Here is a 24,835-nt window from a genome sequence, read left to right as displayed (position 1 = left end):
GGTGGAAGCGTTATCTCTACTCCTTTTGGAAAAATAGGAACAATAGGAAAGAGATCACTTCCTCCCTATCCCATTAATTTGTCCTTGGGAATCAGGAGTGTCAAAGAAAGTAGGAGAAGCCTAGAACAGATTAGGGGTAGGTGAAAAGTATTCCTGTTTAAAAAGTTTCCCTATCCCATTGTCTGATGGCTATTTGTTTGGGTTGACAAATTTCCCTTTAAAATGCAGATATCCCTTGGCAAGATTAAACCTATTGGTCAGTCATCCTCAATAACAAATGATAATGTTTTAAATCAGACCTCCAATCAGAAAAAAATCTTTCTGAAAGCCTCTGAAAGCTAGAGGGAAATTCTGGGAGACATATAGCATTGAAGAGAAGGGATATAGGAAGAAAGGAGCTTTTTAAAAAGGAAACAGTCTGGGAAGGCGGGTCCTGAAAAGGCTATTTGTGGAAAGAGATGCACAAATGGGGTAGTCTGAACCACAAGAGAACACTGTTCTAGGGGTGGGGATTGGAGGAAAGGTGGTAAGATATGGAAGGTGCCAAAGGAAAATGTCCTCTTCTTGGTTCTGCCCAAGACACTGGTGGTTACAAAGTCTCTGGAATTCCACAGGGAAAAAAAATCAGCAAAATGCCAGGTATTTAGTCTATAAATGGGAAGGTATGGAGCGAGTGAGTGAGCTGAAACATTGGTAATGCTATATGAAGTGCATATATATATAAATAGGCTGTGTAAACGGGAGTCTGCACAGCTAAAGTTCTGTGAGCACTGCTAAACGGTGACATATTTTTGAAATCAAAATCAAGTTTGAATTAACACCAAAACTCTTAGCCAAAGTAACCTCATAGGAAGAACACCATTCTAAACAACAGAGAAAGTAATTCATCTCTCCCTGCTTCTCAAAATGTGTGCTCTTTAATGTATACACAAATTCTAAATGTTTTTATTCCAATACTGGGAAGGTATGAGAAAAATCAGGATGCTGCCCAAATCTAGCTTTATCAATTAATTCTGGGAGATATGCTTCGAAATTTCTGCTTTCTTTGTTAGTGCCCTGTTTTATGGCTTTCTAATGAAGTCTAAAATGCTCTTACAGTTGTCAACAGATTCTCAAGTAGAAGGAATAAAGTACTTTGAGGAAAATCCTGAACATTGCTACAGGACAATTGATGTTTGGAGGAAAAAGTAAGCACCTCAAATTGCCTCGGGCAACTATTTTTTTTTTTAAAGGAGACACCTGGGCTATATGAATTATACTTAATTCCCCCCCCCCAATTCTAAGAAGGCAGACAGGGTTATTGTTAATTAAGTCTTTAACATTTAATATAGCCATCATAATAAGTTTTAGGCTGAATTTTTGATAAAGTATAACTGTATTTTTATATAATCCTTATAATCAAGATACAGAGTTAAGAGAGCCCTGAGTTCAAATCCAACATAAGGACTATCTGACTTATGGGTAAGTTATTAACTTATTTGAACCTCAGTTTCCTCATCTGTCAAATGGGTATAATAGTATCTTGTGTATTGCCTGCCTCACAGAGGAGTTATGAGTGTGATAAACCTTATAAACTTTAATGTATAGTATATCAGGTATTATTACTTTTATATTTTTGTCTATTTTATGACAGAATGAGTTTATTATTTGAAGTAATAGGTGTGCTGTTCAATTGTTGTTGTATCTTTGTTATGACACACTGTTATTCACATTTATGATTTATTTGTTGCCAAATCAGGAATGTAACCCTCATTCATACATAAGTTCTTTTAAGAAAACTGGAGCCTTATTCCAAAGACCTACATACAGTCATAGTTTTCAGAAATCAAACACAAGAAAGGGTAGAGACTGCCAAAAATCAACCCTTTCAGTAAAAAACGTGTATAGGCAGAAAATACTTTATCTGGGCAATTTGAAATGTTTACTTTGGATATAAATTTACACGATGATTAGTTAGGCTAAAGATGTTTTAATTAGCTGGTGGCCTTTTGTTTTTAATTGCAATAGGCATTCAATGAAAAAAGGTTATACAAGCTTAATCATTTTACTGAAGCAAGGACAGTGTAGTTTTGCTTCAGATTCAATTTAAATTACATAAAAATGTGTAAAAACTCAAAGCTGGGCAATTTTATGTTTTAAAAAGTCATGTTCTCAAACACTGGAAAAGTCAAAACCTGTCCTAGATCAAGAAACTATGAAAAACCATGGTGCCTCAGGGTAAGAACTGCAAAGAAAACTATATAAATGTAGGAGAAAAATACCAATAAATACCTTGTCTGTGGACCAGAACTTTGTGTTTGTGCAACAAGGATTGGAGTTACCTCTCGACTATTTCCACTCTGTGAGAAGACAGACTTTGTTCCAGCTTGGCTGATTCTGCCAACAGACTGCATAACACAAAATTTTTATGTTTGCTATTGTGGCAATAATCGCACTGTGAATCACAAACTTAGTCATATATTTTCCAGATACATGTACAAAGGTCTCATAGTATATGACCACTGCTGTAGCTTAGAGCATTAAATCATTATTTCTATTTCACCTAAGCTCAGACATAGATAGTATCTTCACCCTCCTCTCAATATATTTGCATCTCTATACTACCTCTTACATCAAACACGGAAGGAAACTCCCCTATGAAATCTATACTAAGTACTTAGGGGCAGGGCACTAAGTTCCTAAACTAGGGGATACAGGGGCCAATAGACTCAATCCCTGCCCTCAGGGGATTTACAATCTGGACAAGGGAAATATATACATAAGAAGATAAGGAATAATACAAAGAAGTTATCTGCTAAGGCCAAATAAATAAAATAGGTAATAAGTACTATAGAAATTTATGAAGGAGACAGCTCTATCCCAATACTTCCCAATTTCTGAGTAGCGCTGCTCCTGAACTTATCCATTGCTCTCCAGCATCTCCAATCTCTCTCCTTCCACTGACTCTCCTAGATTGGAAAAAACCTTCACTTGACCTTGCTGTTCCTTCTATATATATTCTGTTTCTAGATTTCCTTTCACAGCCAAATTTCTTAAAACAAATGTATTATATTTGCTGCTTCCATACCCTCTCCCTTCTCCCCACCTTTCCCAGTGCATTTCCCATTCCTTAACCCAACCTTCCATAGTTTGATATTGATTGGCCTCCATTACCTTATAGGCTCTTAAACCACCTTCTGGTTAAATTCAATTGTCTTTTCTATGTTTGACCTCTCTACGTCAATATTTGACACTGTTGACTCCACCCCTCTGCCTCTAGACCCTCCACTGTGGTCTTCTGGAAAGACTTTTCCATTCTTGACTTTAATAATAAGGACATTGTCTTTATTCTTTTATTTCTCCTCCCTGAGGACACTATCTATTATTCAGTCTTATGACTATTCTTTTTCTTAACAGAACTCATTTGTTTTCATGGCTTCCCCTATATTTGTTGATAATTCCAAATGATTACTACTAGGCTAGACTCCTTTCTCTTATTTCCAACCTCCTATTAAACACAAGATGTCCCATCACCAGTTCATCATCATTCATGCTCAAAATTGACTTTCTTTCATCTATCAGAGTTTCCCCCCCACTTACTATCAAGTTGGCTATTTTGAGCTGTATTCACCTGAGGGCCTCTACTCAGGCTTGCTCAGAATCAACTCATCAAGACAAGAAGGAAAATACCAGCAGCCAAGGTGCTTATACTACATGTGCCTGCTCACTGGTTTGCTTTTCCCCCTTGCTTCCTTAATGTCTGCGCTCTTTAGGCTGCTGGCGGTATTACCTGGTATTTGATCATATGTATGTCTCTACCTCCTTCAGCTCTTACAGATTTCCTATTTGATAACTTTCTGCATTGATTTTGGACTTACCACCTTGCTTGACCCTTCAATCATTTGTATTCCCTTCATTTCTATTTATCTGGCCTTTGTGTTTCCTACAGATTTAACTTCCCAAACCCCAATTTTAACCCAGTTCTTTTGATCTGCTGCTACCTTCGGCCTGCCAGGATACTTATCTTTTGTGACTAATCTGTTACTTCTTTTTCTGAAATTTCCCATGATGTGCCACCCACTTCATACGTAGATTACTCCAACAACTTCTTCGCTAGCTTCTAAATCACTGATCTCTTTTCCCTCTATTCTACTGCTATTACTCTCCCTAAGACAATAATTTCATCACTTTTGTGCTATGCTTAAAAAAAAATTCCAAAAACCAAAACACCCACACACCTGCATCCACTGCTTCCATTGTCTAGTCTTCTACTTGGCTTTTAAGGCTATCCATGATCTGGTGTCACCCTGCTTATTCGAACTTGTCCTACCACTACCTAATATTAACTCTATTCAAGGCATAGAAAAGGCTGTTTACCTAAAATGCCTATTAACTTATTAACTTAAAAACACCAAAACTAAGTACAACTAGTTACTTTTAATTAGCTATTCAAATTCATACAGGTTCACAAAAATTAGACATTATATTGACTAAAATGGTATTAACTAACATTGAATAAAAAAATAATTTACAATAGCTTCACCTTGACCTGACCACATTATCACACTTTTACATACATTCATCCCTTTTCCCACCTTCTGTCTTTCCAAATCTTAGCAATCCTTCAAGAACTGATCAAGTAAGTCAAGGCCTATTATCTCCATATTTCCTAAATTATAATCTAACGTCCTTAGGAATGGACCACACCTTATATTTCATTTATATTCTCATAGTTCCTAAAACAGCACAACTTTATGAGTATTACAAATTAGCTCAGCCATTCAAATTCAATAACAATACAATTATAGGCAATTCCTCCACATATCTAAAGAGCTGTCATCACTATGTAGACGAGTCCATAACACTAGAGGCTCTATCATAGCCATGTGAGCTTCTTGGAGCTTTTAGAAAATCTGTGAGTTCATAAATGGAGGAGTGAAGAAAAAGTAAAAAATAGGAACAGTCTTTGGGAGCTATGTTCAGGGGCAAAAATCTAGGCAGGGACAGCTTACCTGGACGGTGAAGGACGCAGGAACCCCTCACACCCACCATTTAAAATTAGGCTAACACTGATTGAAATTTTAATTTCACTTTAATTTCACACTGACTGATTCATTTGGGTTCAAAGATTAGAATTCACTTGAACTAAAAATACAAATGGCTACAGAAAAGAAAAAAGACAGTCATTCACAATTTTAATAAGAAATATTTGAGAAGCTTTTCTCTAACTGGAGACTAGGTGAAAGTAAAGGATTCTTGGATAAAGATAAGGCCTTAAGATATGCCAAGTACTGTCCTAAATGTTGTAGATACAAAAACAAAAAAGAAGACAGGCCCTGCTCCCAAGGAGCTTACATTCTGTAAAGGGAGACAACAAATAAGAGTGTGGTATACTAGGAAGGATATTTTGATTTGGAAAGTTAAAGAAACGGTGAATTGAGACATAACGGGGTAGACTGACAAAGTGGGCGACTAAAGGCAACATGAGAACACTGGGTACCTGGGAGAGATGGGTAGAGGAAAAGGAAGTGGGAAGATACCAATGCTAAATCTAAGCATTTAATATTTTTTTGCCTAGGACTATCCATGTGCTTAGGAAGGGAGAAGGGAATGACCTTTTATTATCTTTCCCTCCTGGTCATGAACTTCTGGCCTTCAAGACTCCAAACTCAGATTGTTATTACTACCACTGAGCTTTGTTATGGGTTAAGCAGGCTTTGGAGAGACTTAACCCAAGAAAACTAGTCACTAAGTAAAACATAGTTTTCTATGGGAAAATGCATAGCAAATTTTAAACAATTAACTTAAATGAGAAACTTCTGGAACACAAGCCATTTATAAACTAGAGGACTTAGAAACTGGTTTTAATCAATGAACAAATTAATTCTGAGCTAATCCATTTATATATTCCAAATTTTCCTTTAAAAGGGGAAACCATTAATGTATAAGTATATATTCTTAGATTAATAATGCACATTTTTTTATTTAGCCTAGAGAATGGTCCTTGACATAACATAAATGGCTCTGATGACCTTTTTCTAGTAACTTCAGAAGTTCCAGTACTCATATGTAGCTACTCTAGACTATAAATCTTACCATTTTGAGATGGAAAGGCTTTCAGAGATCAAATTCTAACTCCTCATTTTACAGATGAGAAAAACTAAGGCCCAGAGAGTTTAAATCAACCAACAAATATTTATCCTGTTTCTATTTTGAACTGGCTGCTCCAGAGGCATCTCAAAGTCACTATGTCCAAAAGAGAACTCATTGTATTTCCTCCCCAAACCTACTCTTCAAATTTCTACATCATTTTTGAGTGCAGCACCATTCTTCTAGTTATTCAGGTTTGCAATCACATTGTTGGCCTGGCCTAATCACTTTCACTCACCCCCCCAACCACATCAAATTAATTATCAAATCCTGCATTTCTATCTCTACAACATCTCTCATATATGTACCTTCTCTCCACTCACATAGCCATCACTCTAGTTCAGGCCCTCCTCAACCCTGGCCACAACTATTATAATAGTCTTCTGGTTGGTCTCCTGACTCAGGTCTTTCCTCTCTCCAATCTATCACTTCACATAGCCGCCAAAGTGATTTTCTTAAAGTGTACTTACCCTCTCTTCCCTGACTGCCCTACTCAATAAACTCCAGTAGTTCCATAATACCTATTCTAGGATCAATTATTAGTCATCTGGCATTTAAAGCTCCTCACAACCTTTTCAGCCTTCTTCATTACTCTCCTCCACATACTGCTACCCTCCAGCCATACTGGACTCCCTTTTGTATCTTACACAGGACGCTTCATTTCTCATCTTTGTGCCTTTGCACTGGCTCTTCACCATATATGGATTGCTCTCCCCTTATCTGTGTCTCTTAGGACTCAGATCAAAAGCCACATTTCACTATTAGCCCTTCCCAGGTTCCCCAAGCTGCTATCTTTCCCACTAAGGTTATTTTGCTTTTCCTTTTTAATGTCAACCCCCCTCCCAATAACCTCCCAACCCCCCACCCCCCAATAAGAATGTAAACTCCTTAGGACAAGGATTGTTTCAGCTTCTTTGTATGTCTAGTACTTAGCACTATGTCTCAAAAAGTAAGTGCTTACTAAATGCCTGTGGGCTAGTTTATTAGCTAAATTCACACAGCTTTTCTAACTCCTAGGCCAATTCTCTTTTCACAAAGTTATATTAAGAGTTGATCTATTTCCTTGATCTGTTGGTCTGATTATTGGATTTGGTAAGGTAACAAAGTTTTATATATCCTTGCTGAATATGAGTTATATAACTAAAAGTGTATAAAGTATGTATTTCATGTGATTACTCACTAGTTATTTGAGTTTTGTAGGATTTCTTTCAGACTCTTTAATATGAGAAGTATTTAAAATTATTTTTTTCCTGAAGAAAGAATGGAACATCCAAGCAATATATTCATTCTGGCTCTAAGACACATGAAATAAAACAAAAAATCCTTCCACCTAAAACTGTCTATTAATTTAAAAAGACAAAGGCTAAATAAAATTAAACATAATTATACCTAAATTACAAGTATATAAAAATTAGAAATTAACTTTAATACCTAAAACTTTATTAATTTTTAATAAAAAAAGTTAAATTTTGCAGTCAATTTTTTTAGGTTACACAGGAATTGTATTATTGCAGGCCAAACTCTTGTAGAATATTTTGTCACTGTATACAAAGTTATCTAAAAATATAGTAATTTTGCTAAGAATGATATTAAGACTATTATGGATCTCATAAATAAGTAGGAAAAAATCTGGATATATCAATTAATGAATTAAAATTAATGAGCTGTGTGACTGTGGGGTTTTTGTTTTAGACACTAACAATTTATTTAGCTTCATTTGTACACTGATCAAATTCATAAGAGGAAATCCTGATTTCAAGATCCCAGGTCACCAATACCTCACTCAAGGCAGGCCTCAGACCCTTTTTAGTTGTACAGCCCTCAAGGAAATGTCATCATCATGTCTTGACATACTCCCTTTGCCACAGTGGAAAAATTAGAAAGTCTATTTTCACACTGCTTAAGACTCCTGAAATACTAATTTTGTAAACTGACTAGAATTTGCAACTAATTCTTTTTAAACAAGGTCAAAACAGCATTTCAAAGGTAAGGTACCTTCTTTGAGGGGGCTCCTGTGGATGGCACGTCAATTACAGAAGACGAATTAGTGTAGTTTTGTAGATATGATCCATCTCCAGGACTTGGAGTTTCTAGTGGCAGTATCCCAAAACTGAGAAGAGGTTAAAATCAAGGTGTCAAAAAGTCATCAAGTCATACATAAAGTAGCAGTACACTTGAATTAGAAGTATACTTAAAGTAGAAGTATATTTAAATTAGTAACAGAGAATGGTCAATTAGTCTAAGGATTTGAGGGGCAGCTTGGCAGTAATTGATGACTGTGAATTGAATTCTACCCAAGAGTAAAAATATAGCATGAAAATTAAATGTATAGCAATTGCTGACAGAAGTAGATGTTTAAAGAAATTTAGAAAGTTGCTTTGATGAAAGACACTCCACTGACGGAATCAATTTTGAAGTCATGAGATTAATTGAACTTCAGTCTGTATTTGAAAGAGCCAGTCATGACAAATCTAATCAGAAGAGCTCCTGTGGCAACTGAAGCCAAGTATGTAGAAGTCCCTTCCATACGTAAGCTTGTACTCTTGTACTCTTAATCCCTCTGGGGAGAAAGGAATGGTGACTTGCATTTCAGTGGTGTATCACAAATTACTATTATAAAAACACACACACAAACAGCCCAGCCCCATGAGTTTCAATGGGTTTTCAAACTCCTTTCTACTTTCTCCAGCATATTTTGGCAAATTATAATTTTCAAATTACAACTTTATTTTCCCTATTTAGCCATTTAAAAGGTGCAACATTTCAAAAGGTTCATCACTACATACTAAATATATATTTATAGGCATATACTAGAGAAACAATAAATCTGAACGCAATGTCTAAGGCATAACATTGTTATTTTACCTAACATTTAATAATCCAATTAGAAAAACTGTACTTACTGTACTTAAATTACTTCATTTTCTGAAAACAGAACATGTTGGTTGTTGATTCAACATTTGCTTCAATTTTTAGTAGCCCTCAAGTTAACTGCTGTAGTACAGTACAAAATAAGCACTATTTACCTTACCTTGGAGTTAAAGGGCTAAGAGCAGCTGGTCCTCCTAATAAACTCCGCCCAGTTTTTGGTTTATTTTGAGCCTGTTTAGACAGTATGGTAGTTCCTGTTCCAAGGGGGACAGTGTCTGGTGAAATTACAGCTGAATCAATATAAGACACTGAGGAATCTGTGTTCAAGGAGTACTTTGAATTGGAGGACTCTAAATTCAGTCTGTTTAATTCCTGAAACAGAAAATTTCTATGATAATAATGACGCATGTGGTGCTTCACATGTTTTGTAAACAAGTTTGCAAAGCATTATATATATTATTTCATTTGACAATAAAACTGTGAAATTCTTGAAATATTTTCATTTTACAGATGAGGAAACCAAGGCTGAGAGAGGTTCTGTGACTTGCCCAAGATCACCCACATAGCAAGTATTGGAGGAGGGACTTGAAGCCAGGTCTTCCTGACTCTTGGTATAGACTCTGCACACAATAATAGGCTGTTTCCCTTGTCATCATGTCAACTAAAATGTATCAGTTTGTATCAATGATTCTAATTTGTATAACATTAAAATTTGAAAACAGCAGTGTTAGAAAGACTTACAATTGTATCTTGGGGTGTTTCCATCAGAACTGTCTCAGGCTGTCTGTGATACAAATTGTGATTAGATACTAGGGTTGTGCAAGTGTTGGGCAGACAGCTGCTAAAGTTCTGTAATGACGTTAATTTAAATGTTTGGTCAGGATCTGGCTTTTCACCTGTGAAGACAAAGAGACCGCCCCCCGGAGCAAGGTTATAACGGTTAAAATCTTTTCAAACTTCAAACACAAATAACTTGATTGAACCTAAGATGTACACAAGATTAAAATTCACTGACCACTGCAAATGATTTTGTAATTTTCCCTCTTAATCCAACCCCTCTCCTACCTTTCTCAGATGGCTGATTTGTCTTTCTAAAATAAAGCTGAAACCAGACTACAATGAGACTATTTCTGCCTTTGTTGTTTTTCAGACAGAATAGGATATACACAAGAGGGATAATGGTTACCTAGTTCACAGCAAGCAATTTAATCATTCCTAAAATCTCAAGTAGAGAGGTTATGATGTCATAATAAAACTACATCTAGAGCACAAGTCAAACACATGGCTAGAAGCAGCCCATACTCTCGTGTGGCCCAAACTGGATTTAAATGTAGTTGGGAAATATTTAACAAAAATAAAGACTATAATAAAACAAAGATATTATTAATGTGATTTTCTAAGCCAACATGAGGCTCACAGGTCATGTTATTTATGGTTTAGTGGCCCCTGTTTCTATTTGAGTTTGACACCACTGATTTATAGTATGTGCTTGCAACTGGTTTTCCAGCCATCCTAAAATATTTAGGTACCTCTCCTCCCCACTTAAAGCACGAATTCGTGCTTTATCCATATAATAGTTTCAGTCTTTGACATGCTGTGAATTTCTTTTATTAAAAGTTAATAAGTCCACACCTTACCAGTACTGTATTCCCAATACCCAATGCTAGAAATAGTATACTTAACACTAAAAAGTTCTAAATAGTAAAGATTAACAATTTAATATTTCTAACAAATTCACCACTAAAAAGTCACAGATGCTCAGAAATATAAAGCAGGGGTAAATCCCTAAATCAAGTCTCAACAAGCATTTAACCCCAACTGATGATCATGCTTCCAATCTTGTCTCAGTAGGCCTTTGGAAAGAAAAACTTTTTCTATAGGTAAATGTTTTTCCTCTTAAAAAAAGAAAAAGAAAAAGCACAGGGGAAAAACAAAAAACCCACCTCTACAAACCTACCTATTTCACATAATGATTCAAAAGGGGACCAGAGGAAAGGATTTAAACTAAGGCTCTTTTGGTAACATTCTGATCCTTTGGCAAGCCGATCTGTCTTGCTGTAGAGAAAAACAAATAGTTTAAACAAGAAAGAGAACCCACAACATTCAGAATAAAGATAATTACGGAATAGAAAAAGATACACCTTATGTAAGCACAAAGGGTCCTCTTCCTCAATGCTTCCCTGAAGTGTCAATTCCCCCTACTTATCACCCTTCAACTATGACTCCAATAGGTCAGTTCAAACCAGCTGTCAGGTGGAAGCACACATACACCTAAATTAGGAGAAACTTGAATAAAATTAAATGAGCTATCCACCACCTCCCTGATATACAAAATGCTAGCTTTTCTTTCCTATCAGACACCTAACAAACTCAAGTCCTGAATGGAAATAATTCATTAAGGTACTCAAACCTTATTTTTAACTTCTGGGAAAGATGAGTGGCAATCCTTAAAGTGCCTTAATTATGGCATTTTTTTTTTGGTTTAGGCAGTTGGGGTTAAGTGACTTGCCCAGGGTCACACAGCTAGTTAAGTGTCAAGTGTTTGATCTGAGCCCAGATTTGAACTGAGGTCCTCCTGACTTCATGGCCGGTGCCCCATCCACTGCGCCACCTAGCTGCCCCCAATTATGGCATATTTGAAAGGAATATATGTATCATCTGACTTTACTGTGACTATAAAAGTTCTTTTGTCACAAATGAAGATAACTCTCACAAAAGCTTTTTTCTTAAGGAAAGGGGGCAAGAAATTCTGCTGTCCTTACAAAGTAGCTGTTAAAAGGCCTATATTACAGAAGATCAAGTGGCCCTCTAGGTCCTCAAGTGTGGCCCTTTGACTGAATCCAAAGTTGACATAATAAATCCCCTTAATAAAAGGATTTGTTCTGTAAAACTTGGACTCAGTCAAGAAGGACATGTATGGCCTCGAGGCCACAGGTTCCCCACCCCTGATCTAGGACATAATGATTTGTGAGATAACTCATAATAAGCATTTTACAAACCTTATGGGCTATATAAACATTAGTTATTATTACTGTCAAGATAGGGACTTAAAATGATCTAAGTATCAAAATGACTAAAAAAAGTTTACTTCTACAGAAGAATGCTAGGATAAGTCATATTTTAGAAGAAGACATGAGATATCCAGGAAAACTAACATGGGAGTGATTCTTGTAAAACTTTAAGGTTTTGTGAAACATCAGATGGCATCCAACCAAAAAGTTTCAAAGGAAAAACTGTAATGCTGTTAGCTGAAATGTATAACATCATAAAGGGCCACTGTCCCGGAGGATGATACCAAGCACAAAGTAAATGTTTGGTGTACAGGTTATTTTTGTTAGGCACTTTATAAATGTTTGTTGAATTGGACTAATAACTGAATTGTCAATATAATGTCTTGCAAGAAGAATTCTATAGCCCGAAAATCCTCTTTTTCAAACCTGATAGATAGACGTGATAGATAGTGGAATCTGTAATAAGATGTAAGATAAATGAATAAAAAAGTGTATAACCAATTGTGGAAAAGATAAATTTTCTGTGGGAAGGAAATCCATGTTTTATAAGTCAGTCTAATATCAGTTCATAAACACACAGACAGAAAGTGAATTAATGGACATAATCCATCTAGATTTTTTTTAAAGCTTCTCAAAGCAATATAGCAAAGATTATTTAAATCCTAACAATACATAATTATCACAGATTCATAGGATTACATGAAATAGAAACCAACATAGATATACAGATATAGAAGCCATTTAGTCCAACCTCCTAATTTACAGATGGGGGAAACTGAGGCTAGAGAGGAGAAGCATCCAAGAACACAGAGTTAAGAATGATATTTTCATTTATTCATTCATAATGAATGGGTTGAAGGTGGGCTAAGTATAAGACAAGAATCTCGTAGGAAGAGAAATAACTCAAACTACAGTAAGTTGAGGGGCACTTAGGTGGCTCAGTGGATAGAGTGCCTGGCCTAGAGTCAGGAAGATGAGTCTTCCTGAGTTCAAATCTGGCCACAGATACTTACTAGCTATGTGACCCTGGGCAAGTCACTTAATCCTGTTTGCCTCAGTTTCCTCATTTGTAAAATGAGCTGGAGAAGGAAATGGCAAACCATTCCAGTATCTTTGCCAAGAAAACCCCAAATAGGGTCACAAGGAGTCAGAATGACTAAAACAACTGAACAACAATAAGCTGACAACATATGAATTATGACTGTCAGATACACAATAATTGTCCTGTTTAAGTGTGCTGATTTGAATATAAAGGTGGGATTTAAAATACTCGTTATATAATGAGCCAAAAGGTGATATACAGGCAATGTAATAATTGCAGCTGGCATTTAAGTTTTACAAACAGGATATAATTTTTTTTGGGGGGGGGTTGGAGTTAAGAGACTTGTCCAGAGTCACAAAGCTAGTAAGTGTTATGTGTCTAAGGCCAGATTTGAACTGACTCCTGGGCCAGTGCTCTATCCACTGCGCCACCTAGCTGCCCCACAAGACCTGGAGCTGACTGGATCAGATCATGAGCTTCTTAGTGCAAAATTCAGACTTAAATTGAAGAAAGTAGAGAAAACCATCAGACCATATAGGTATGACCTAAATGATATCTCTTGATGCTTTATACGAACCTTACAGGCAGCTACATAGTGCAGTGGACAGGGTGCTAGGCCTAGAGTTAGGAAGACCTGACTCCAAACCTAGCCTTAGACAATAGCGAGCTATGTGGCCCTGGGCAAGTCACCTAACATCTGTCTGCTTCAATTTCCTCTACTACTGTAACATGGGGATAATAACAGCACCTTCCTCCCAGAGTTGTTGTGAAGTTCAAATAAGATAATATTTGTAAAGTGCATAGCACATAGTAGGTGCTTAATAAATGCTTATTTCCTTCCTTTTTTCCTTCCTCCCTTTCCTATGGGATAAGTGGTTCAGGCCTCTTCTGACTCCTAACCCAGTATTCTTTACACTAGGAATGTGATCAAACAGTTACTAATGGGAAGTAATTATCAAATTTAAAAAAGAGTGAATTTAATTCAGATGATCACTACATATACTACTGTAGATAAGAATCTCTTGGAAGAAATGGAGTAGCCCTCACAGTCAATAAAAGGGTGAGAAAAGCAGTACTGGGGTATAATCTAAAAAATGACAATGATATCTATTCAAATCTAAGGCAAATTGTTCAACATCACAGTAATACAAACCTACACTCCAACCAGGTGATGCTGAAGAGGCCAAAGGTGACCAGTTCTACAAAGACCTACAACATCTTCTAGAAATAATATCAAAAGAAGATGTCATATTCATCATAGGGCATTGGAATGTTCAAGTAGGAAATCAAGAGATAATTGGAATAACAGGGAAGTTTGGCCTTGGAGTACAAAATGAAGCAGGGCAAAGACTAAAAGAGTTTTGTCAAGATAACTCATTGGTTATAACACTCTTTTTCAATAACCCAAAAGGCAGCTCTATACATAGACATCACAAAATAGTCGATATACAAATCAGATTGATTATGTACATTGCAAACAAAGGTGGAGAAATTCTATATAATCAGTTAAGACAAGACCTGGAGCTGACTGGATCAGATCATGAGCTTCTTAGTGCAAAATTCAGACTTAAATTGAAGAAAGTAGAGAAAACCATCAGACCATATAGGTATGACCTAAATGATATCTCTTATGAATATGAAGTGAAGGTGATGAACAGATTTAAGGGATTAGATCTGGTAGATAGTGTACCTGAAGAACTATGAACAGAGGTTTGTAACATGGTGCACGAGGCAGCAACAAAAAACATTCCAAAGAAAAAGAACAAAAAAGCAAAATGGCTTTCTGATGAGGCTTTACAAATAGATCGGGAAAGGAAAGGAAAAAGGGAAAGACATATCCAACTGAATGTAGAATTCATGAGAGTAGCAAGGAGAGATAAGAAGACTTTCTTAAAATGAGCAATGCAGGGGCAGCTAGGTGGCTCAGTGGATAGAGCACTGGCTCCACTAGATTTAGGAGGACCTGAGTTCAAATCGGGCCTCAGACACATAACACCTACTTGCTGTGTGACCCTGGGCAAGTCACTTAATCCCATTGCCTAGCCTCCCTCCCCAAAATAAATAAATAAATAAAAATAGCTTCTTTAAAAATATGAGTAACGCAAAGACATAGAAGAAAATAAGAGAATAGGAAAGACAAGAGATCTCTTCAAGAAATCGGAGATATCTAGTAAAAGTTTCATGCAAAAATGAGCATAATAAAAGAAAAAAATGGTAGGGATTTAACAGAAGCAGAAGAGATTAAGAAGGGGGGGGCAAGAACACACAAAATTACTACATAAGAAATCTTAACAGCCCCATAACCATGATGATGTAGTTACCGATCTATAGCCAGACATGCTGGGGAATTAAGTCAATGGGCCTTAGGAAGCATTGCTAACAATAAAGCTAGTGGAGGTGATATTTATGTCCCAATTCTAAAGACAGGAAATGCCTAGGAATGTTCAAATCACTGAACAATTGCATTCATCTCACACACCAGCAAGGTTATGCTTAAGATTGTGCAAGCTAGGCTTCAGCAATATGTTAAACTAGAATTACCAGAAGAACAGGCTGGCTTTTGAAGAGGCAGAGGAACTAGGGACCAAATTGCTAAGTTCCAGAAAAACATCTACTTCCGCTTCATTGACTACACTAAAGCCTTTGACTGTGTGGATCACACAACAAAATGTGGTAAATCCTCAAAGAGATGGGAGTACCAGATCATCTTACTTGCCTCCTGAAGAAACTATATACAGGCTAAGACGCAAGTTAGAACTGAACATGGAACAACTGATTGGTTTAAGATTGGAAAAGGAGTAAAAAATGGCTGTATATTGTCACCTTATTTAACTTATATGAAGAGTATATCATGTGAAATGCCAGGCTGGATGAACCAAAAGCTGAGAGACATATCAACAATTTCAGATATGCATAACAATGCCATTCTAATGGCACAGAGTGAAGAGGATTTAAGAAGCCTCTTGATGAGGGTGAAAGAGGAGAGTGTAAAAGCTAGCTTGAAACTTAACATCAAAACAACTAAGATCATTGTAGGTGATCCCATCACTCCCCAGCAAATAGAGGGAGAAGAAATGGAAGCAATGTAAGATTTTATATTCTTGGGCTCAAAGATCACTGATAGTGACTACAGCCATGAAATTAAAAGACACTTGCTTCTTGGAAGGAAAGTTACACAAATTTAAATGACTTACTGAAAAGCAGAGACATGACCTTGCTGGCAAAGATCTGCATAGTGAAAGCTATGGTTTTTCTAGTAGCAATGCATGGCTGTGAGAGTTGGACTATAAGAAAAACTGAGTGCCACAGAATCAACACTTTTGAATTACAGTGCTGGAGAAAACTTTTTGGACAGCAAAGAGGTCAAAGAAATTAATTCAGGCTATTATTCATTGAAAGGCCATATGCTGCAGTAGAAGCTTAAATACTTTGGCTACATAATGAGAAGATGGGACTCATTAGAAAAGATCATGACATTGGGAAAGACTGAAGGCAAAAGGAAAGGGGGACAGAAGAGGATGAGATGGATAGATAGTATCATGGAAATAACAAACATGAACTTGGAAAGACTTTGAGAGATAGTGGAGGACAGAAGGGCCTGAGCGTGCTATGATCAACGGGGTCACAAAGAGTTAGATACAACTGAACAATGACAAAAAAGGGGAGCAGGGAGGTCCAACAGGGATAGAAGGAAAAGAGTGATGTTTGGATCTCAGATGGGAAGCTATCCTGAGCAACAGACAGGTATCAACAAGCCAATCAATTAACAAACATCTATTAAGCACCTACTATGTATAATTGTGCCAAGTACTGGGGATATGAAGACAAAACTGAAACAGTCTCTGCCCTCAAGGAACTTACATATTAATAAGAGAGTCAATATGTTTGTCAAGACAAAAGAATAAGAAAGTAGCTGCTGAAGAGCCTTTGTAGATAGGTACTAAAAGGAGTTGCTGGGCAGATTCCATTAAAAAAAAAAAAGGAACTGAGGAAGTTTGGTTTCCCAGATTTGGAGAAGGCAGATTAAATATGAAACTGAGAGGTTGTAAACGGAACCCAACTAGGAGCTTCCCCAAGTGTTAAGAGTTAGATGGCACAGGAAAAAATATATTGGTACCATGAAATAACCAGAGTTATTAAGCCAAGTCAAGCTGTATAGCAGTAAATTATTTAGCTCAATCAATTAACAAACATTTATTAAGAGACTACTATGCACTGGACAAATAGCTGGGGATGCAAACAATTTGTACTCAAGGACTTCTTCATAATATAGAAAGATATTTCTGTACTCTAAACTCAAGTCTCTCCTGATTCCAAATACAGCGTTCGTTCTATCACTGTACACTAGCAAAAGGGGGAGAAGGGCTTGAAAGGAACTAGATTACACGCAGTACAAACCACTACCATCACCACTACCACCACTACTTTGATCACCATTTTCCCTCAGACCCCTGTGGGGGTAGTCTAGAATCCTGTGCCCAAGAGCCTGGGAATAGCACCACCTTGCTTCCAGCCTGTCCATAAAGCTGTTGTCTAGGGAAGCAGCCACAGCTACTTCATACATAGAAAAAGAAAAGTTCTCACCACCAAATTCCTTGCTACTGTTAAATGGTTTAAAGTCAGGGATATAGTTTTATCAACAGAACTGATACTAAAGACGCAGCATCCTAAGGGGCATTGGTTCTTTCCATATGCCCTACAATCAACCCTCGTATATGTACTGTCTCCACCTATTAGGATATAAACTCCCTGACAGCAAGGACTGTCTTGCTTTTTCTATTTGTATCCCCAGCACTTAGCACAGTGCTTTGAACATAGTGAATGCTTAATAAGTACTTTTTCATTCATTCTCAAGATGTCATTCTAAAGGGATAGTCCTTCTAAGCCTCTGATGATGGTGGAAGTTATCTGAAGGTGATGGTTCAGAAAGGAATCTTTAAGATTCATTCCGACTATTCCCTAACATTAATGTGTTCTGGCAATTCTCCACACCACATTCTCCCCTCCACCCCCACACACAACCCTCCCCTAAAAAGAATCAATCAAATGCTGGGCATTATCAGAAATTATACTAGAATACATATTGCCCCCATGTACAAAACTGTGGTAGGTATGTACCTAGAATACTATGTGTAGTTTTAGTGTAAATAAATATGTGACATCTAAGATAAACATTACTGGGTAGGACTGCCCTACTTTGGGAATTCAATTCTACTTCCATCTACCACATCTATTAAAATAATAAGATACTCTAGAGGGAAGAAGGAAGCTATTTTGTTCTCCCTCAACACGTGTCAGGGTTGCTTAGCTGTACAAACTCATCTATCATGCTCCCAGACCAATTACACCTCGAACTCTCAAATCACTACAGAATTGTCAATTTTTCCTTTAGACATAAGAATGGGGGCAGGTGAGATAACAAGTTCTCAAAGACCTCTGCTAATTCGAATGTGTCATCCTTTTCCTCTGTTATTAATCTCAACACCCGCTACTACCAGTTATTCTCCAATTTTCCTCAGGTCTTTTTTCCACCCCCTCTAGAACAGGAAAGAAATCTCAACTCCTTCCCAGAAATGACACAATTATTTGGAGTCTAACATGCCCTAATCCTCCACAGATGATCGTAACTGATGAAATGCCATAGTTTTCATCCTTGAAAAAGCAAATCTCTAGTTTTAAAATTTATGACTTCCAGGTCTCTGCCATAATATCTGTCCACAATAACTGCCATTGTATTTGCCAGTTACTTGAAGAGACCTATAAATCCACCAGCCAGTTAGTCAACAAACATGTAGTAAGGCCTTACTTTGTGCCCAGCACTGTCCTAAAAACTGGTAATATAAAGAAAGGTAAAAATAGTTTCTGTTCCCAAGGAGCTCAGATTCTAAATGGTGGAAAGAAAAATGATGATAATAAGGTACAAAGAAATATGTACAGAGTACACAGAAGGTAATATGAAAGGTGAAGGCACTAGAATATGGGGGCACAGGGAAAGGCTTCTTGAAGAAAGTGGGGGGGATTTGAGCTGAGTCTTCAAAGAAGCTGAGGTGCAAGTGGGGAGGGAGAGTGTGGCAGACATGAAGGAAAGTCAATGCAAAGGCACAGAGATGGGAGATGAAGCGTGATATTTGAGGACCAGTAGACCAATATAGCTAGACTGCTGAGTGTGTGAAGGGGAATAAAGAGCAAGAAGACTGGCAAGGTAGGAAGAGGATAAGTTGTGAGAAACTTTAAATGGCAACAAAAGATGTTGTATTTGATCCTGGAGGTAATAGGAGCCACTGGAGGAGAGGGGGAGAGAGAGAGAGAGAGAGAGAGAGAGAGAGAGAGAGAGAGAGAGAGGGAGAGGAGAGAGAGAGAGAGAGAGAGAGAGAGAGAGAGAGAGAGAGAGAGAGAGAGAGAGAGAGAGAGAGAGAAAGGGAGAGAGAGTGAGTCTCCACCTGATCTGATGTGACCTACTTTGGGAAAATCACTCTGGCAGATTCATAAAGGTTGATTACAGTAAGTGAATACACAAGGCAAGGGGACCAAATTAGGTTACTATGATATTCAGCTCCTACCTAGGGCAGCTGGGTGGCAACGATGGATATCATGCTGAGCCCAGAGTCAGCCTAACTTCAAATTTGGCCTCAGATACTAACTATGTAACCCTGAGTAAGTTACTTAAAACTGTTTGCCTCAGTTTCCTCATCCGTAAAAGGGGCACCTACTTCCTAAGATTGTTGTGAGGATCAAATGAGATATTAATTGTAAAGATCTTACTCTAGTGCTTATGACACAGTAAGTACTATCTAAATGTCAGCTATTATTATTATTATATTACTATTATACTCTAAAAGTGATGAGGGCCTGAACTAGAGTGTTGCTGTGTTGATGGAGAGTAGAAGAGATAGTACAAGAGAGATCGCTAACACAAAATCGACAAGACTTGTCAACAGACTAGATGTGAGGGAGGAGTCAAGGATGACATCAAGATTTTGAGCTTAGGTGAATGACAAAGTCCTTGATAGTAATAAGGAAATTACTGATGGAAAACAAGTGGTGGAGGTCTTTTCCTGGGGTGGTCTGTGGAGGCCAGATAGCCATATTTCCAAGAATTTCTAAAATTTTAAGAGTGCTTACCCTTTTCTCCCCTCCTTCCTATCCTAGGACTCCCCTCCCCTTTCTTTTTTCTGGAATTATGATCAAATCAATTCTACCCTTGTTGCTGGATGGGATATGTCATTCTAGCCCCTAAGGCTCCATTCTGCAACTTTCACTAACTTTCAGGATCAAAACGCCCTTAAATGGTTACTATGTCTGTCTGTCTTATCTGTGTGTGTGTGTGTGTGTGTGTTGTGTGTGTGTGTGTGTGTGTGTGTGTGTGTGTGTGTGTGTGTGTATCTAGTGTACCTTTATTAGGACATAAGCTCTTTGAGGCAGGGATTGGCTTAGAGTTTATATTTGTATCCCTGCTGCTTAGCACAGTACTTGACACAGTGTAATCATTAATAAATCTTTTTTCATTCACTCACTAATTCATTCATGATAATGTGTGGGAAGGAAATATTTAAGGAAGAGACAGAGGTTAGTGGCAGCATAATTTTGGTGATTATTATCTGGTATGTCTATAATTAACCAAAAATTCTTAGGTGAGTTAGTGCATCAGCCAAGGGAAGAAGAAAAGCTTCCCAAATGGTAGATACATTAATAACAAACTGATTTTTTTTTGGCAATTGGGGTTAAGTGACTTGCCCAGGGTCACACAACTAGTAAGTGTCAAGTGTTTGGTCTGAGGCCAGATCTGAACTCAGCTCCTCCTGACTTCAGGGCTGGTGCTCTATCCACTGCGCCATCTAGCTGCCCCTACCAAACTGATTTATAAGAGCCAGAAGGATGTTAGTTTCTCCAGACTGATTTGATTAAAAAAAAAAAGCCTATCTTACATATTGTAGAAAAACTAGAGAAACTTTGGAATGGGCTCTAAAGTCACTAAAGTGACAAAGTCATATAAAATCCTTAAGAATATTTCACTGACATACACTAGGATATTTAAGCCAGAGTCTTTTATAAGTTGTAATGGCTTTATTTTAAAATACATGAAAATAAGCTAAGCACCCTATCATTCACTCCAGAACTCTTTAATTTTTATGAACCCCGATTAGCCCAACAAAATATTTAATGAGATTTAAAATATATCAATCAATATTTCCATAATGATTCCTTCTCATATTAAGTTCTACCACCTTCCAATAATTACATACTCCTAGATATTACTCACACCCTCAAAGACTTAAGAGTACCCAAATACCTACTTGACCTTTGGAAGTGACTAAGGATATGTGATGTGGTTCCCTGTTTTCTTTGAAGAACTGTGGTGGATGAGTAAGTCACAACCCTCCCCTCCTTCCAATCTCAACCTTTTAAGAAAGTATACGACTGCCTGTTTTTTTAGTCAATTTCTCCAAACAGTATGTATGGTAAGACAGTAAGTAAGCCTTCATTGTGGCAGACAAAGAGTCCACTCCAATTTGTTATAATTACTTTTTAAAAGTCACTATACCTTTTTTGTTTTTAAAACATTCTATACCAGAGTGTGGAGTCAAAATGGTGGATTACTGGCAACCCAGCTGAATTCTTTCAACATTCCCCTCTAAATAACTTCAAAATAACACCTCAAATCAGATTTTGGTGCAGCAGAGCCAACAAAAAGTCAAGATGAGCTATTTTTCCAGTCAAAGAAAACTTAGGGAGTTGGCAGGAGTTTGTGACACTGGAGTGGAAGCCTGTCTGGAGCCCATACACACTTTGGCAACAACAGCAGCCACAGGAGTTTTAGGTGCTCCAAGCCCAGAGACCGATAAGGGGGTCAGACAATTGGTCCAAAAGAGATTACAGGGGAACCACTGCTGGCACTGAGTACAGCTGGCACTTACTGGCAACTCTATTGCCCATTTGCGGTTCTGGGTTGCCTTGGAATTGCAAGCTGGACAGGGTCAGTCACAAGCGGACAGGTGGCTTGGCTGCAGTTCCGAGTCAAAGAGAGTACTAGCACTTATGGATTCAGGGGACCAGAGACCCTTCCTAGGTAAAGATCACAGTACACACCAGGAGAGCAGCGACCATACCTCTCCTAAGACCACGCTACCTCAAAAAAAAAAAAAAAGCTAATTGGACCCAAGCCCAACAAGAATTTCTGGAAGAGTTAAAGAAAGATATGAGTGGTAGAGGAAAATTTGGGAAAAGAAATGAGAGTGATGCAAGAAAACTGTGAAAAGAGAATTATAAAAATTCACTGCAGAAAAGAATTCCTTAAAAAGCAGAATTGGGGATAAATATCTCCTATCAAATATATGGAGAACTTTGTCAAATCTATAAGAATAAAAGTTATTCCCTAATTGATAAATCATCAAAGGATATGAACAGGAAGTTCTCTGATAAAGAAATCAAACCAATTTATATTCATATAAAATACTTTAAATCATTATTGATTAGAGAAATGCAAATTAAAATAACCTTGAGATGTCATTTTACACTTATCAGATTGGCTAAAATGACAAAAGGGGAGAAACAACAAATGTTGGAAGGGATGTGGAAAAATTGTGACTAACTGTGAACTTCTCCAATCATTTTGGAAAGCAATCTGGAATTATGGCCAAAGAGTGATATAATACTCCTGTGCTATAAGAAATGATGAGCCTGATGATTTTTATAAGAAAACACAGATAAACTTGCATGAAATAAAGAGGAGCAAAATAAGCAGAACCAAGAGAACACTGCATATAATTTAAAAAATTGTTTAAGAACAACAACAAAAAAGCAGAGAACTGAGTCAAATCAGTAAGAATCTGAGACATTCCCCAGTTGATAAATGGTCAGATATGAACAGGCAGTTTTCAGATGAAATAATCAAAGCTATCTATAATCACACAGAAAAAAATGCTCTAAATCACTATTAATTAGAGAAATGTAAATTAAGACAACTCTGAGGTACCACCTTGGACCTATCAGATTGGCTAATATTACAGAAAAGGAAAATCATAAATGTTGGAGGGGATGTGGAAAAATTGGGACACTAATACACTGGTGATGGAGCTGTAAACTGACCCAACCATTCTGGAGAGCAATTTGGAACTATGCCCAAAGGGCTATAAAACTGTGCATATCCTTTGATCCAGCAATACCACTACTAGGTCTGCATCTCAAAGACATTTTTAAAAAGGGGAGAGAAGACCTACATGTGCAAAAATATTTATAGTAGCTCTTTTTGTGGTGGCAAAGAATTATCTATCTATCAAAAAAGTCAAGAGGATGTTCATTTTTTAAAAGAAAAAAAGAAATGATGAGCAGGATGACTTGCATGAACTGAAGAAAAGTGAAGTGAGCAGAACCAGGAAAATACTGTACACAGTAACAACAATATTGTACAATGATCAACTGTGAATGACTTAGCTGGTCTGATCAATACAATGATCCAAGACAAACACAAAAGACTTATGATGAAAAATGCTATCCACCTCCAAAGAATTGATAGAGTCTGAATGCAGACCAAAGCATACTTTTTTTTAACCTTTATTTTTCTTGTTTGTTTATTTTGTTGGGGGGCCTTGTGTTTTCTTTTGCAACATAGTTAATATGCAAATATGTTGTGCATAACTTCACATGTACAATCTATATCAAACTGCTTGCCTTCTTAAGGAGAAGGGAAGGGAGGGAGGGAAAAAATTTGAAACTCAAAATTTTAAATAAATGAATGTTAAAATTTTTTTACATGTAATTGAGAAATATTTAATGAAATAAAAAATATGTTGGAGGAAAAAGGGGAAAAAATTCTAGACCATTTGAGGTCAATTTTCCTTATGAAAAATAACAGAGAAGCCCTATTAGGTAGCTAAGCTGTTTCTTTTAGGAAAAACTGGTTTTCAAGTCTCACCTCTAATGCATATTGGCTCTGAAACCCTAGGCAAGTCATTTAATTTCTCAGTGACAGAAGGAAGGAAGGATGTGAGGAAGGAAGAAAGAGAAGAAGGAAGGGAGAAAGGAAGGGAAGAAGAGAAGCAGGATGAAAAGGAGGAAGGGAGGGAATGAGGAAGGGAAGGAACCAGAAGGGAAGGGAGAAAGAGAGAGGAGAAGGAAGGAAGGAGAAAGAAAAAGACTTCTTCAGAATGCCAGCAAAGTCTGAATCAAAACTACTTTCCAAAGAGTGAGGAGATATTTAAACCTAAAGTAAAGCTTCAGTTTTTTACTCTCTTACCTTTTTCTTCCCTTTCAATGACTTACATTTTGGTATCCTTCCCTCCAACGTGAGGGAAAGGCATAATGCATACTCTAGAAATTGAAAAAGGGACAACTAGAGAGTGAGACATAGAAGCCAATATCTCCACTACATTTATATGTCCAAAAAGCCTGAGAACCAGATGAACATAGCAACAGATGGGTGAATGCTATCTGATAAAAATAAATCAAATCAGTACCACCTTTTAGACCTGTAGGAACTCATGGGTTGCAAACAATTAGTTTGATTGGTAATGCACTGAATAAGTTAGATAACTCGGGTAGAACTGTCATTTTTATTATAAACAATCAAAGATCTCTAACAGTTGAAATAATTTTCACTTACCAATATACATGTCCCAACAATGAAAGCGTGAAGCAAGCTGAATCACCAAACTCTGTAACAATATCATCATGGCTTTTCTGCTTATTTAAAACTCCACCAGATAAGATCTGTTCCCCCTCAGCAAGCCTTAGAATAAAACACAAATTTAGGCAAAAAATAATAAATCACTGTATATAAAAATGT

At 37.1% G+C, this 24,835-nt stretch overlaps 1 protein-coding gene across 5 annotated transcripts in view; it reads right to left on the bottom strand.

The window, feature by feature from the left end:
* Nucleotides 1-24,835, bottom strand: part of CDC27 (cell division cycle 27) — a 105,799-nt gene that overhangs the window by 33,690 nt on the left and 47,274 nt on the right. For 4 of the 5 annotated variants that reach the window (XM_020997535.2, XM_020997534.2, XM_020997532.2 and 1 more), the window contains exons 4-9: nt 24,653-24,778; nt 10,958-11,055; nt 9,742-9,896; nt 9,161-9,372; nt 8,125-8,239; nt 2,272-2,387 (exon numbers count right to left, since the gene is read on the bottom strand). In XM_020997535.2, coding sequence (XP_020853194.1) covers nt 2,272-2,387; nt 8,125-8,239; nt 9,161-9,372; nt 9,742-9,896; nt 10,958-11,055; nt 24,653-24,778 — 822 coding nt within the window. The remainder of the gene's footprint in view (nt 1-2,271; nt 2,388-8,124; nt 8,240-9,160; nt 9,373-9,741; nt 9,897-10,957; nt 11,056-24,652; nt 24,779-24,835) is intronic. The other variant, XM_020997541.2, reaches the window with a different exon arrangement.

The sequence above is a fragment of the Phascolarctos cinereus genome, unplaced genomic scaffold, assembly GCF_003287225.1.
Source record: "Phascolarctos cinereus isolate Bilbo 61053 unplaced genomic scaffold, phaCin_HiC Scaffold_5;HRSCAF=322, whole genome shotgun sequence".
NCBI classification, from domain to species: Eukaryota; Metazoa; Chordata; class Mammalia; order Diprotodontia; family Phascolarctidae; genus Phascolarctos; species Phascolarctos cinereus.
Note: the sequence above shows the minus strand (reverse complement) of the source record. Positions and strands in the feature narration are given on the sequence as shown.